The following is a 16,699-nucleotide window of genomic DNA, read 5'->3' on the forward strand; positions in this document are numbered from 1 at the left end:
TGGAAAGGCCACAGAAATACCTCACAAAGAGGATTACTGGCCTCAAACAGATGCTCTACACTGACCAACTCAAAAAACTCCAGCTTTACTCTGTATCGCCTACTCAGAGGAGATCTCTGTCTTACATATAAAGCTATGTTAAACCCAGAGCTGTTGGATATGCTACACCTAAAGAAATCCCAATCCCTCCGAGCTACATGCTCTAGGGATCTAAACCTTGTCACCACAATAAACAGGACATGCTGGAGGGATAGATTCCTATCCCAGAGACTTCCTATACTCTAGAATAAGCTACCCATCTATGTCAAGCAAAGTTCCTCATTAGCACTCTTCAAGAAAAATCTTGATGAGTGGATGGGAAATAGGAAATACACCCTGGGGATCACTTCTGTGGCTCTGCTTGACAGGGGCAAAGGAAATTAACTTTCTTGGGTGGCGTAAGCCAGGGAACCTTGTTGGCTAGGTTTACTTAGGCCCTTGGGATGATAGCCTAGTACCTACCTATGAACCTAAGAGACCTAAACTGTTGGAATGATAGAACAGATTTCATGAGTATTGGTAAGGCACTCTCTCCTTCTACATGTACCAAATTATGGTTCAAGCACCTCAAGCATGAGGCCATCAGAAAAAAATGCAAAGTAAAAGGAGGATTGAAGACAGACACACTATGCAGTGCCCACAGTATATGATTATCTGTTTTAAATGAAGAACGTTTTCCTCATACTCTGTGAAACAGCAAATGCAATATAATCTACAGGGAAAAAAAGAATTTTAAACTTGCAGGTAATCAGTTTTCTGTAAATACTCACAAACAGCATGTTAGTGGTCCACTGAGATGGAATACCAAAAATTAGCTTAAAAATATGCAATATATTAGAAAACAGTACATGTAATGGAGGAGTAAACAACTGACAGAATGGGGAAATGTGCAGCTCATTGACAGACAAATCAACACTCACTGCAATAACAGGACAACAGGCAGTAAATCCAAAAAGAGGACATAAAAAGTGTGCTAAGGATGGGGAAAAAGGCAGAGGTCAGCATGGGAAAGAAAATGATTGAAGGTAGTGAAAAGTTCACAGCTATTCACAAGAGGAAACATGGAAAAACTGAGCAAAACAACAAAATTTGAGATTTAAGACAAAACAAACTGCATGTGACCAGCAATAATTTGCACTGTCTCATTTTTAGGTATTATAGTTGGAGAGTGTACCTCAGCTACTGTAAAAAAAGTAGAGTAAAACCGATCTACTTAATACTGATTTTATGTGTGTGTGTGTGTGTGTGTGTGTGTGTGTGTGTGTGTGTGTGTGTGTGTGTGTGTGTGTGTGTGTGCAGTGTGTATAGATATATGTGTAGAAAGAAAGAAAAGACAGACGCATTCAACCACTTTTTCCTTATATGTAGTGTTTACTTGCATCCTTCTGAACTGCTGCTACTGTAAAAAAAAAAAACTGCTCAAGTATGTCATACTATCACTGTTGCTGTGGTATATATACATAGAAGTAGAATGTATCAGACATATATTTAAGCAGAAAAATATTTGTCACCTTTGCATGCTCAAACATGCGCAGGTCAGTGTACATATTCAGAGCCCTGTTCTCATTGTTGGTCTTTCTGTACAGCTTAGCAGCCTCATGGAATTTCCCCTGGTTAGCATATACATCTGCTAGGAACAGGTCATTGTTTGTTTCACCACGCTTCTTCCTTTCCTAGAAGGAAAACAAATAAGATTAAAATGGAACTAATAGGATGGCATAAATGAGGCATACTCCTCAGCATAACAAATACCATGCTGCAAGTAAATTACCATTAAATTCTACAGAGATAACGGAAAACAATTTTATTCATAAAGTCTATAATCTCAATGATACTGCTTTCCTTATAATATGTTTAGATTATTAGCAATATATATTAATCAAAATACATAGATTTTTTGGAAAAAAAAACTTAAACATAAGGTTAGGAGGTTTTAAAATTTTGTGAGGCAGCACTTCATGGCATTAACAATGCTTGACAGAGGCACAGCAAAATAATAGGCATAGTTTTATTCAAACGAAAGGGGTGGCGAAAGCCAAATAACTATGGGCTAGGCTTATAAATGCCCTTGGGCAGATAGCCTAGTATGAACCTATGAACCTATGAACCAAAAGTATAAAGGGTCTCAAAAATATGTCTTATGCTGCCCGACTGAAAGAACTCCAGCTCTATTCAGTCTCATACCGCTTGCTCAGAGGTGACCTGTGCCTGACATATAAGGCCATGTCAAACCCAGATTTGATGAATATGCTTCACCTCAAAAAATCTAGATCCCTCAGAACCACAAGGGCGGGAGACTTAAACCTTGACACGGTTATTAATAGAACGTGCTGGAGGGACAGATTCATCACCCAGAGACTCCCTATGCTGTGGAACAAAATCCCGGTACATGTGAGGCAGAGCACCTCGCTGGCCTTGTTCAAGAGGAATCTTGACCAATGGATGGGAGATCGCAGATATACCCCAGGGATTACTTCAGTGTCACTGCTTGACAGAGGCACAGCAAAATAATAGGCATAGTTTTATTCAAACTAAAGGGGTGGCGAAAGCCAAATAACTATGGGCTAGGCTTATAAATGCCCTTGGGCAGATAGCCTAGTATGAACCTATGAACCTAAATATTACTTCTATTTTAGCTTAAATAAAAATAAGCCTACATTTAATATCGAAAGTGAACAAAATTATCCCATCAACAAACTGCCGTATAAAACAAGATGAAGTACTAAAAAATATTTTTTCCATGGAGGCTGGTCCTTCATGACTTAGTGATCTGGATACACACTATCCTTGAATTTGAACAAACTTAAAGAAGAAAATTTGTATAAAACAGGAAATTCATCCTTTCAGTTTTCTCCACATCCCATGGCCTGACTACAAAAAGCAAAACACTTGCAACAAACTAATCTCTAATGTATTAAGGTTTCAACAAAATCTAAATTAAATGCATCACTTGCAGTATCTCAAAATGTGCATAATCTATGGCAATGCTCAGACCTCATATCCTGGAGAAGGGAATTCTGATTTAAGTTAACAGAAATGTTAACCAGATATGTGTTTGTACAGCTGTTTTTAATGAGATACAAATCCAACAAGATGCATCATTTCTGATTACTAGATCCAAATGAAAACAGACAGTGGGTCAAGCTCTTATTTTTTCATCATTTGACCATCTTAATTACAGAATAATAAAGTTAACTATTATTAGTAGCTTCAAAAACTGGAAGACTGGGATGTACCCTGCGCATGCATTTAAAATGCAAGTAACAAGTACATGACAGTACAGGCATAAGCAATAATTTTCCACCGAGATAATGGGTTCTCAACCTCTATTACTTACATGAGACTGTATATGCTAGTGCTTCCAACTTCTCCCTTACCTTTTCCCCTTCTCCTATAGAATCTTGAATGTCTATGAGGATTCCTTTTCCAGCACCTATTCTAGTAGCAAATTCCATTGGTCCTCAACCAACCATGTGTGCAAAAAAGTACTTTCAGAGACCAAGAGAACAGTAGTCCTTAATCTCTGATGCATGTGCCCCTCATACTCGTCCTCTGCCCGCTGTCCTTCATGTTCAGAATAACCCCTTTATAGTTCCCTGACATGACTTTATACACTAATACCATACTCCCCAGCTGTCTACCCTGCACTAAGAGCTCTAACTCCTCTAGCCTCTAGTTATATTTCTTAACATCCATCTTATGGATCTTTCTGGTAGATTTTCCCTGGATTTATTTCAGCAGCCTGATGCCATTTTCCTTCTATGGCCTCCAGACATAAATGCAAGTATCCCAGCTGTAAGCTAAAGAAGGCCTTGTTGAAAGCATTACCTCTTCACTGCCAGGATCTTTCCCACTGATGACTCAGCCTAGCACGTTGTTTGCTGATATTACAACTCCCTCATTGTCCTTCCTGTGCTCCAATCCAGATGCAATAAACATCACCCAAATAATTTTTCTGTTCTTCCAACTGATACTTCACACCAGGGTTGCCATGGCCTAAATGCAATACTTTGAATTTATTTGGATTGAACCTCAAATGTCACTGCTCTGCCCATTTGTTCAGCCTTTCCATATCATTCCATATGTTTCTTCCCAAAACCTCCACTGTTGCATGTATCTTTGTGTCATCTGGAAAAGAATAATCTTGTTCTCTACTCCCTCAGGTGTCGCTGAGAAAAATGCATTGAAGAAAACTATCCAACCAGACTGCAGTGGTAATCCGCTGATGTTTCTTAATTCTGATATTGTTTCTCTCGCCACAGCTCTATGCCACATCAATCAACCACACAGTTATCCAGTTCCTCATTCCTGGTCCTTCACCTATCCCTCCACATTTCTTATCAGCTATCTGTGTGAAACTAAGTCCAAGTTGACTATGTCTATTAGAGCTTTCTTGTCAAGTTCACCCATAACCCAGTCTTAAAACTGGATCAGGCTTGAAAACAGTTCCAGTGGCCATGAACACATGGGTTGCCATCCTACAGACTGATCTCTAGAAATACTACCACACTTCCCCCTCAAGATTCTCTCCATGACCTTCATGATTGCAGATGTCCAATCTTCTGGAACTTTGTACTAGCCTGGTGTCTGCTGAAGACTAGCTAGGTCAGGTTTTAGGTCTTAAATCTAAAGATATTTTAACTGTGAAGAATGAAAACTTCTACTTTCATCACTTCACACTTTCAGTTGAGTGCCTTTTGGCTCTTTTAAGATCTAAATCAACAGAAGAAAAAATGAAGAGTTGTTATTATTCGGGAGTAAATCATCCAAGCATGCAGACTAAGAATTTTCAAGTTTTAGCTGCAGTATCAATGTTGTGACAATACTGATCAGAAAGAAAAATGCAATTATGGAAAGGTAAAATATCATCCATAGGAAGAAGCACAGTATTCATGATTTTTCTCTCCATCTGGGAATTACTGTCATTAAAATGAATTGTTTTTTTTTTCTTTTGGTAACGTCTTCTAGATCACAGAACAGATGCAAGGCTTAAAATGTACTGAGTCATGAGAACTTAGAATGAGTGCATCTCTGTAGGCTAAAAATGAGAATGGTAGGAGAGGAAAATATAGTTGTGTAAGTAAACTCGCCATAACAGTAGATCTTTGAATGATCACCTCAGCCATATGGGTTATATACTGTACTGTCCAAGAATATAAAAGCCAGCCACTTTCCAAAGCTTCTGGGCTTCTTCCACATGCTCAAACTGTCAGGCAGTTCAATATGAGCTGATAAAAAGACCAGTTTGGGAGTCTGAGCCCAGAAAAAACAATGCTAGAGACAACAAAAAATAAATTTCTATATCTTGGCATCAAAAATGCACCCCAAAACAACGGGGGATGGAGGGAGGTAGTGGCTACTGCAGTAGTGATCATTTGAACATCTATGGTTGTGGCACATTTACTTACAGAACTGTACTCTGTTCATCATACTGATCACTACTGCAGTAGCTTTAGCTGTATGGGTAGATTACCCTAGCTTACTATGTTTGGGAGGTGGAAGGAGAATAGTCCTAGAGGTTCTAGACAATGGTCCCAGCAAAGCCTAACTTTGACCTACAGAAGGAATCAAGCTTATAGTGCTTTATAAAAGCATGTACTGAGGACCAAGTAGCAGCTTCTAGAATACTTCTAGAATCCAACAATTTCCAAAAAGCCAAAGATGAAGCTAAGGCCCTGGTAGAGTGGACATTGACCCTGTTTGGAAATGTTTTGTTACGGTGACTATAACAAAAGGTAATACCCTTAGACAACCATTTGGAAATAGTCTGTTTTGACACAGGTTGCCCTTTTTCTTACCTTCACAAAAAAATGAACAACTGATCAGAAAATCCAAAAGATTTAGTTCTGTCAAGATAGTACCAGAGTTGTTTGAGGACATTCAAGATATGGAGTATCCTTTCTCCCTCATTTTTTGATTCAGAAAAGAAAAGGGGGAGCTGGACAGTTTGACAAATTAAACTCGGATACCATTTTAGTCATAAAATAAGCATTAGTTCTCACAGAAACCCTGTACCCATAGAAAATGAGATAGGGTTGACTCACCAAAAGAGCTTGCAACTCAGATATTCTTCTTGCAGAGGTTAGAGCAATCAGTAAAACTGAATTCCATTTTAAGAACCCCAAGTCAACCAGATTAGCTGGTTCAAATGAAGCAAGTCTTACCTTTTCTAACACAAATTTAAGATCCCAAAGAGGGGGTCATCTCTTTATTTGGAGACTAGTTGTACAAAACCCTTTTGAAAAAAACATTTTGACATAAGACTATACTAAAAGAGGAGGATCCATGGGCAGACATGCTGAAATGGCCAATAAATTAAATTTGACTGATAAACAAGAAAGGCCACACAGTAGTAACTCACACAAATATTGTAAAACCTCAAAACAACTAGCCCTGAATGGGTGCCAGTTATGTTGTTGGCACCAACCAGAAAACATTTTCCATTTGCTAATATATGATTTTATACTTGCAGACTTTCTAGCCTCCATTAGTACCTACTGCATGTCCTCAGTAAACAGGTGCCTAAAAGGAATTAAAACCTTATCATCCAGTCAAGTGTAATTAATTGCTATTAAGGTGCATCAACCCCCCCCCCCATTCTTGTGTGAGTAGATCCAGTCTGTGTGGAAGCTCGAGTTAATTATTCCTGGCCATTTCCAAAAGAAAGGAGAACCACAGTTACCTGGGCCAGGACAGAGTCACCACAGTGATCCTTGGGGATTCCTTATTAAACTTCAGAACTACCCTGGATATTAGTGGAAATGGTAAAATGCATAAAGGACCATTCCTATCCAAGAAAAAGAAAAGGCAAATGTCTTCCAAGTCTTCTTGCATGGAGTCCTGGAACACCATATTGCCACTTGATTGTTCATAGAGGAAGAAAAGAGGTCTAACTTGAGTATCTCTCCAAAGATGGATCAAATCTTGGAAGACCCCCCCCCCCCGGTCTAGTTTCAATTCGTGAGGGTCTGCTCTAGTCCTGCTCAGCTTTCACCACACAGTTTTGCTCTGATGGAATGTAGGATGCCTGTAAAGCAAGACTGTGCTGTGAAGCAATATCCCAAGCTAACATGGCTAGTTTGCAAAGGGGTACAACCTGCCCCCCCCCCATTTGTTGATGTACCACATCAATGTGGTATTGTCTATAACAACCTGAAGAGGTCCTGTGGACCAAAGAAGAGTCAGAATTTAATGCTTTGATAAGAGCAAGTATCTCTGAGATTTATGTGTTTGCATATGTCCTTTGGATCTCACACACCCTGCACTTTTATCCTTCCTGAAACTGCTCCACAAGGCAAAGTCTGAGAAGCTTGTGGTGACTGACTGTTTTGGAACACAGTGAAGAAAGGGGAGACATGGATTTAAGGATGTCTGTTAACTCCACAGAACGATTTCTCTTCTGACAAACCACAGCACTTTGGGATTTGAAAACACAAATGGTGTTGGTGCCGACACCAAGCAGACTTATGATAACACTGAATCTATCTCACATGGAGTCTTCACAGGGGTATCATGAGAATCATAATAGCCATGAGACCCAAAATCCTTAAGTATTCCCTCGCAGTGACCAAAATATGAATGGAAAATCTAAGAAATGGATCTAGATATAGATCTATTTTTTTTCCTGTGGAAGAAAAGCTCTTTGAACTGAGGGGTCTAACGGACATCCCAGGAAGGTGGTTCTCTGTGAAGGAGTCAAGAAAAACCTTTGAATGTTCTCTGGAATCCCAGCTTGTTTAAGAGATCACTAACCTGAAAGAAATTTCTGACACTTTGAAAAAGACACTGCAAAAATAAGCAAGTCGTCAAAATATGGGAAAAGTGGATGAGCTGTAGCACGCAATGAGCTACAACTAGAGCTAGACATTTTTCTGATCATTCTTTGTGCAGTGGATAGTCTAAAGAGTAAGACAGAGAAATGATAATGTGATTCAGACACATAAAACCTTAAGAAACGTCTGAAGTCTGGATGAAAAGGGATGTACTGACAAGCATTGTTTAAGTCTAGTATTACCAGGAAACTTGAAAGGGGAAGTAATATGTTGTGAAGTGACATCATTCTGAATTTGGGCACTAACATAAAAAAAGTTTAGGAAAGAAAGATCCAAAAATGGTCTCCAATCATCTTCTTTCTTTAGCACTAAGAACATCCTTGAATAAAAACTCTTCTCCATCTGGGAAAGAGGAACTGGTTGCATCACTCCTTTGGTCACCAGTTGATGAAGAACTGGAGAAAACAATACAGTCTGATCTGGAAGATGAGGAATGATCTCCTGGAAAGGAGGACTTGCCTCCTGCTGCTATCTGTAACCCTAATGAATAATCTTTAAAACCCATTTGTCTGAAACTATAGGTTAACAAAGTCAGTCCACACCATAAACCACTTAGTGCCACAATCAACTGCAGCAATCAGAGAAGCCTCTAATGTCAACAGAGACCAGACTGAAGACTTGGAAGTTGACTGGAAAGAAAGCACAACAGTTAAAAAAATTACTCAGGCCTCTAGCACTCCAAGAAGAGGAGGAAACAGGTGAAACTGAAGAAGAATGACAACCCCTCAAAACAGTATGTGTGAGGACTACAGAACAGATATGTAGCCCAGCCAGGTATGGAAATACGGTACATAACGAAAGCTGGTGATGGAATGCAGAAGTCCAGGAAGTCATCAAAAAAAAAAAAAAAAGAGTGCAAAAAAAGTGGGAGAAAGAAAAGACAGACCAGGCTTGAAAGCAATATGGATTGGCTAACAAAGAAGCTAAGAAAGGAGTTGCAATAGCAGATAACAGGGCCTCAGAGGTACTCTACCAGCTTCTGGAATGTGACTCAGTAGGTGGCACAAAGAAACTACATCAGTTTGCAAGGCAAAGATAGAAATATAAAGATGACAGTCAGACACCCTTCATAAGGGATGCAAGCAACAACCTGCTCAACAGCGCACAGATGAAAGGAGTTCTTCCAGCAGCTTTTGAAAGAAGAAAACCCCACAGAAGCTGTACTGACTCAGACACAGCCTACAGTAAGAGAAGAAGAGGAGCCCAACATAGAAGAAGAACAGCACTAAGGAAAATGAAATCAGAAAGCAGCAGGCTCAAATGAGGTCACAGCAGAAATGATAAAGATGCTGGGTGAGATAAGGGAGAAATGGCTTTTGAGGGTATTCACAGCAGTGTGGAGAGAAAAGTGTATCACAGATGACTGGAGAATACGTATACTTATGCCAGAGTAGAAGAACAAAGGGGACATACACAACTGTGGACAGTACAGAGGAATCAAATTCCTGTCACAATGCATGTTCTGGAGAGGGTGACTGATAAATGCATACTCACAGTAGCAGAAAGTAAGATGGGAGGGACGGAGCCTAGATTTCCAACTGAAAGCAGCATCTTTTTAGAGCTCTGTAATATTACAATTAAACACAGAAAAAAATAATTTATTGAAAAAAATTATAATCACATTATCATTCCCCTGCATAAAGGTGGAAATTCAACAGAACTCTCAAATTACTGACCCATAGCCCTACTCTCCCCCCTGGCTAAAAGCATGTAAAATGCACCCAAAAACAACTTCTTAATCACCTATTGAATAACAACCTACTTGCTGACTGTCAACATGGCTTCAGACCTTTCCACAGCACCACTTCAGCCCTCCTTTCCTTTACTGATTCTATCAACAAAAATCGAAATAATAATATCCTTACCTCTGCTCTCTTTATTGACCTATCCAAAGCCTTTGATATGGTCAATCACCAGATACTGTTAAATTTACTTAAAACGTTCAAACTAGACTCAAGAGCTATAATGTGGTTCCACTCCTATCTTCATAACAGACAACAGGCTGTGCTCTGGCACAATAACTTATCCAACTACCTGCCCATTACCCACGGTGTCCCAACAAGGTTTAATACTTGGCCCCCTTCTATTTTTATTAATGATATTCATATGAGTATTCCCTCTGCAACCTGTATACAATATGCTGATGATGCTACTTTGATTTGTTCTGCTTCATCCCCCTCCGACCTGCACTCTATCACCCAACAGACTTTTCAAACTGTTGAAACATGGTTCCTAAAATGATGCTTAATCCTAAACCCCAAGAAAACCAAACTGTTACTGTTCTCTCCCACCCGAAAATCCTCTCCTCTCAACTTCTCTGTCTTGTCTAGCAATGGCATTAACATATCACCTGACCCCACTACCAGGCTCCTCGGAGTAGAGATAGACAATAACCTATGCTTTGACTATCACATTAACAACACTATAAAACTAGTTAACAGAAAACTAGGCTCCCTGTATAGAATTAAACCATTCCTTAACTCCACTCACCAGAACTTCCATTGCCCATTCTCATCTGATTTCTTCCCTCCTTTATACCTCCCCTATTTACACATACTTGTCCAAATCTAACCTCTGCAAACTGGCTGTTGCCTATAACAGTATTGCCAGATTTGCCTCTGGCTCTACTTTTAGAACCCACCACTGCATAAACTTAAAGGAATTAGGATGGCTTGAGCTGCAAAATTTTATCTTATATCACCAGCTCTCCTCAGCCCATAAAATCCTCTACAAATCTAATAACACCCCTATACTCACCTCCCTTATCACTTCTTACTGCAACCTCAAAAGCCTATGTTCTTCTAACAAACTTCTTATATCAACTTGCAAATCCAATAACTTGGCAGGTAAATTCTTGTTCTCAAACACAATAGGTAAAGCCTGGAACTCTCTTCCTGACAATCTCACTGCTATCTATTCTCTCCCCTGTTTCAAATCCCAACTCAGAACTCACCTCAAAACTCACTGGCTCTGCCCCTACACTAACCCTGACTAGCTTTCAATGTGCTACTAGTACTTTCAATTCTTTCATACAAATCTTACACTAAATCTTTTCTACTGTCATGCGTAATTTGTACACCCTTAGTCTGTAATTAATTTCTAATTGTTGCTTCTGTAAGAACATGCTAATGCTAATACCATTATATATTTTTTTCTTCTTCAATGAACTAAATTTGTAAATTCTGATATTAATGTCTGTATTTGCAGCTTTTCTCCCAGGGCCTCTGCTGAAAATGGACATATATCCAGCTGGACCAGCCTGGTAAATAAATGTAAAATAAAATAAAAAATAAAATAAAGTATTACATTTATTTATCTAGATTTTTTGTTTTCCAAGTACAAAGACGTTTCATAAAATTATCCTGTCAAAATTATGAAAAGACTAAATACACTGTGAAAATGAGTAGTACTAAACATTCCCAGGTTGAAACTTCTCTACGAAAAGATCTACAGCAAAAAACTTCATCGATACAAGTAATGTCTTTAAAAATGGATGGGTTTCAAAACAACTTGGAAAACCAGGAAGAGAGATGTTTTAAACAAACAGATTTTAAAGGAAATACTGCAGCAACAACAAACAAAAATACCTCACATGGAAAATGCCTTAACTAATATTGGTGGCAGATAAAAACATGAAGACGTTCAATCAGGCTTCTTATTAAAAAAAACTTGACTGTTAAACAAGATTGATGGTTTGGAAAATACAGAGCGGAGGTGTAGTATGAGAATTTTCAGATTACCTAAAAAAAGCAGAAGGTAAGGACTTTATTTCTCTTCTAAATTCTTGGCTACCTGAAATTGTAAATCTCCAGGAAGGTTGATCATATACAACTGAAAGAGCTTATAGGGCCATTGGTAAACTCATCTCTTCTTCCTTAACATTTCCACTAAGGTCCTTTACTATAACATTTCTATCTTATTTAGATAAAGAATTGATTCTTAAAATTGCATGGAAAAAGCCCCTTTAAAACACAAACAAAATCTTATCAGATTTGATAATGATTACTCCTTGAAAACAATAGAGCTAAGGAAAAATGTTGGCCTTTGGTGAAAGCTTTAAGGCAAAATGGACTAAAATCACAAGTACTATTCCCAGCGAAGATTAAAATACATCTTTCCAATGAAATAATAATTTTTGATAATCTTGAAGAAACATCTACATTTGACAAGAGCAATAATCAGCTTTCTTCAATTGAAAACATGCACTACTCGCCGTTTACCCTAAAAAGAACATCAGGGAAAAATGTATGAATTGACATGAAGAAAAAGAAACAGAAGATAGACCCCACTTCTTCATCTTCAAGTAAAACATCAAAAAGTCCCTACTTGAAGAAACTGATTTAATTATTAATTATTAATCATTTAATTTAAACACAGTATATAGTTTTTAATCTACAATGTTGCTTGTCTTTTGGTGTTCAGGAGACTCCCACACTGAATTCCACGAGATGGTGATGTATGCACTCCATGTATAATTACATTTATAATTACATTTTATTAAATAGTTTAAATACTCTTTGGTTTTTCTAACTTGATACAGATATTTTATTGACTTAAGATTTGGATGTGGTATCTTTTCTGTCTGCATGTGATGCATGCTACATGAAATGTAGGTTAGCATAATGGTTAAGGTGTTTACCTTACAAACACAAGGTGCAGGGTTTGATTCTCACAGGGGGTAATTGGCTAGGCTTAAAATAGCACACAAGGGTAGTTAGCCTAGTACTAACCTATGAACCTAAATACTTGAATCTTTACTTCATTGGTTTTTTCCATTAAAACACTTTCAGTTACTTGTCATAAACATAAATTACTATGCTCGTGATGTTCTCCTCGCGCATACTGCAACATCTGCATTATCTTTCTTCTTGGCTGCATCTTTCTTTTTTTTTTTTGACGATTGAGCGATAGTTTAGATGTATAGATAGATTGTGACCTCTGGACTGTTGGAGCACTTCCTGGTGTAGTTGAGATCTTCAGACTGTGGATTGGATTGGACTGCTGCATTTGATGTTAAATAAGTGATTGGTAAATAAGCTAATATGATAATTAATTGCAGTCTCATGTTGGGAACGTACCTCGAAGAATGAGTAGTTATTTGCACTAGTAAGTCTTATTTGCGTTCTGCCCACCGTTCAATAATTGGTGAAACTGCCGACGGTAGCAAGAATATTCATTGTTTATTCGTGATCATACCTTGAGTGACAAATGTCACATTTAATTGCATAAAAATTACTTTTGATATTTATATTAAAAGGGATGATGGTTTTGATGTTATTTTACCTAGTTTAATTGGTCTGTTACATTTTCTTTGGACAATTATTTGACTTATTTTTTATTTTGTTGGGTATTTGGACTTGTTGTTTGCTCCTTGCTCTACTGGGCTACTTATGGTGTCTTAGTCAGGATTTTGGAGCTCCAGTTCTTTGATATGGGTGCCGAGAGAAGAAAGAAGGGGGAAAATAAGGAAGGAAGAGACTGGATTGTGTGCTGGAGGGTAGGGACTGCATCACTGCTACCTCAGTGGAACTAAATTTAACTTTGATACATTCACTGTGGTCATGTCAGGAAGTTCATCCTGACAATACTCCGGATATGGTTTGCTTGTGAAGCGAGACATGTTGGACTGTAGATCCAAGGAATTCATGTTATATGTCACTGACGTTTTTAAATTATAGAGGATATGTGATTGCTTTTGTGGGAACTGGTGGTCAGTATATGTATAATACCACACTGAAAATCTGCATGACTGTCAATCAAGCATCCTTTACATATTATGACATGTCAGTTTCAATTATTATTTATTCAGATCATATTTATTTCTACATAGCTCAACATTTAGGGAGCTGTTCTAATACTATTTTTTTAAGAATGGCTTTTTGAAAGCAATTGAGTTTTACTGATAAATAGAGAAGGGCATGTGCACATACACACATGTGTCTGTGTGATGGTGAGTGAAACTACAAATTTAGTTCTCTTTGAATATTTAACCATTGAAAACATGAATTTAGAAGGCACTGTAAGTACTAAGTTTCTACCTTGACAAGATGAAGAAATGAACTGTTTGTAGTTTTCCTGAACAGAGAGCTAGCATGTTTTGTAATAATGTGCCCTGTTTGTCACTAAAAAGCATCAATGACAGATCTACATACCTCTGGCATATTCTCATTGTTTTTGTTTGGATGGGGGACTGAGTCATAACTGCTCAATACCACACTGAAAGTTACATCACAATGTGTAAAAACTGATATCCACCATTACCAAAAGGAGACAACAGTAAGATAAAGGAAGGGGGGGGGGACAAGAAGAAAGGAAATTACATGATTGTTGAGCACTGCAAAGATGTTGTGAATATCATTACATGTCTACTTCAAATACGAAGTACACATATGTTATGATCTACATTATTGATATTATTTGTGGAAGCAATGTGGGGATACTTATAATAAAGGACAGAACTTTATAATAACATGTTGAAACCTCATTTATGGAAAAAAACAAATATACTTATTACTTTTCATTATTAGACAAGTTTAACCTTCTAAATATGTTCATAGCAGTGTATAATATATTTCTAATGATTTTATAATGGAAAAGTTTTTATCACTGATCTTATTTATATGGTGGTTGCAAGGGTTACTATCAGTGCTTTCTTTGTTGTTCTTAAATGCAACATAATTAGAATTTACTATTAATATATAAACAATATATAGAGTGACATTTGCAGTCATTGGGGATTCATACTACTAGAACTAACAAAGCAGTAATGCAGTAAGTTGATGTTTGAATTGATTTATAAAAAATAAATATATGTAAAACAATAAGAGTAACTCTAAATTCATGAAAATTCTGTACAAATGAATAAACATCTGTTTAACTGAGCTACATTAGAGATGGATAACGTAAAGACTGTATAGATGATAACATCTTAACAGAAAATGATAATTTATATAACTTAATAGTTTAACAAATACAAATAAGGAATTTATTTGTTGTACTCTGAAGTGGAAAACCAACATAATGTTATTCTACTACTATTAAAGTTTCATTTGAGGAATCTTTAAAATTAAAACTGTTACTTTAGCAATATCAGTGAGTGATTAGTAAGTGAAGGAAGTCATATTCTGTCAAAAAGAATTAGATGAGATGCAACATTATGAAGGATGACTAACACTCAAAATCATCGCTAGGACTAACATTTTAAGAAACATTTTTAAAAAAGTTAAATATAATATTCTCTTGGGATTAATGACAGATTGAATAACATAATAATCAGTATAATATATGAACTACTTGATCTGCTTAATTACATTATCTAAGTGTGACTTATGCCTTAAAGTGTAACTGTTAAGTGACATTTCTTAGTGTTGTTTGATTGTTATTAATGCGCTGAGATATGACTACAGTAGAATATAATAAGAAGTTATGTACCTACCATAAAGTTCCATGTTAGTTGTCTTCTTCTCGCCTTCTTTCTTGCTGGATGGGTTCGGAGACGATCCTCGGCTCCGACTCGGCCATCTTCAAAAGCTCGAGAGTTGCTTACTGGCTCGAGGCCCCCCCCTATATCCCATGATGCCTGGCGCTAGATACCCAGATCTCATTTGGTAACCTAACTACAGACATAATAATAATAATCATGATAATACAGTAACTGTAGCAGGATACAGGAAACTACTGGAGAGACTGACAGTCAGAAGTAACAGCCAGAGAAGACTCAGCCAGTGATAAAGAAGCCTAAGGAACTCTTCTCGGTCTACCAGGATAGGGGGATGGAGGGTGGGACGCAAGAAAGAAGGTGAAGAAGAAGACAACTAACATGGAACATTATGGTAGGTACATAACTTCTTAATGTTAAGTTGTCTATCTCGCCTTCATTCTTGCTGGTTGGGACTGCGTCCCAAGCACCTCAATCCTGGGTGGCTCATCGGAATAGACTCTTCAAAACAGTGGAACCAAAATCAGCTCTGCTTCTGGAAGCCACATCCAGCTTATAATGTGAAATGAAGGTATGTGGATTAGCCCAGGTAGCTGCTGCACAAATAGTTTCCATTGGCAATCTAGCCTGAAAAGCCACAGAAGTAGCTAAAGCTCTGGTGGAGTGACCTTTGGGTTTAGCAGGAAGGTCTTTATTTCTCAACTGACATATAAAGGTAATAGTAGAAAACAACCACCTAGATAAGGTAACTTTTGACACTGGTATGCCTTGTTTTCCTTGGCGTAAGACAGGAACAACTGGTCTGATTTTCTGAATTGCTTGGTTCTATGCAAGTAAAAGCGTAATTGTCTATGGACGTCCAACTGATGTAATTTGTATTCTGCCTTGTTAGAATAATTCGGAAAGAACACGGGCAGTTCAATGGACTGATTCAAATTACAATCAGAAGTAACCTTTGGGAGAAAGGAAGGATTAGTCCAAAGAGAAACTCTTATCATTGTGAAAAACTAGGTAAGGAGGACGAACACAAAGAGCATGAAGTTCAGAAACTCTTCTGGCCGACGTAACTGCAACCAAAAGAAGGGTTTTCCAAGAAAGAAACTTCAAGGAACAAGAAGCTGCCAGTTCAAAGGGGCGCAGTATCAGGGAAGATAAAATCAAATTCAGATCCCATGGAGGCGGGGGATCTCTTACTGGGGGCCTGAGTAGAGTGGTCCCCTTCAGAAAGGCTTTACAAAGCTTATGGGACATGATGCTTGAATCAGATAGGCCTGTATGAAAGTTTGAAATTGCAGCTAGCTGAACTCTAATCGTGGCAGAAGAGGATCCAGTTCGAAAAAGTTCTGCTAGAAAATCTAAAATATGGTGCACGGGGGCTGAAAAGGGATCT

General features: G+C 37.9%; 1 protein-coding gene across 1 annotated transcript in view; it reads right to left on the minus strand.

Moving 5' to 3' along the window:
• IFT122 (intraflagellar transport 122) overlaps window positions 1-16,699 on the minus strand; it is a 2,412,356-nt gene that overhangs the window by 1,151,825 nt on the left and 1,243,832 nt on the right. The window contains exon 17 of the mRNA XM_044078630.1: window positions 1,551-1,712. Within this exon, the coding sequence (XP_043934565.1) occupies window positions 1,551-1,712 (162 nt within the window). The remainder of the gene's footprint in view (window positions 1-1,550; window positions 1,713-16,699) is intronic.

Source organism: Protopterus annectens, chromosome 7.part1 (genome assembly GCF_019279795.1).
Source record: "Protopterus annectens isolate FY-2018-M chromosome 7.part1, PAN1.0, whole genome shotgun sequence".
Classification (NCBI taxonomy): domain Eukaryota; kingdom Metazoa; phylum Chordata; order Ceratodontiformes; family Protopteridae; genus Protopterus; species Protopterus annectens.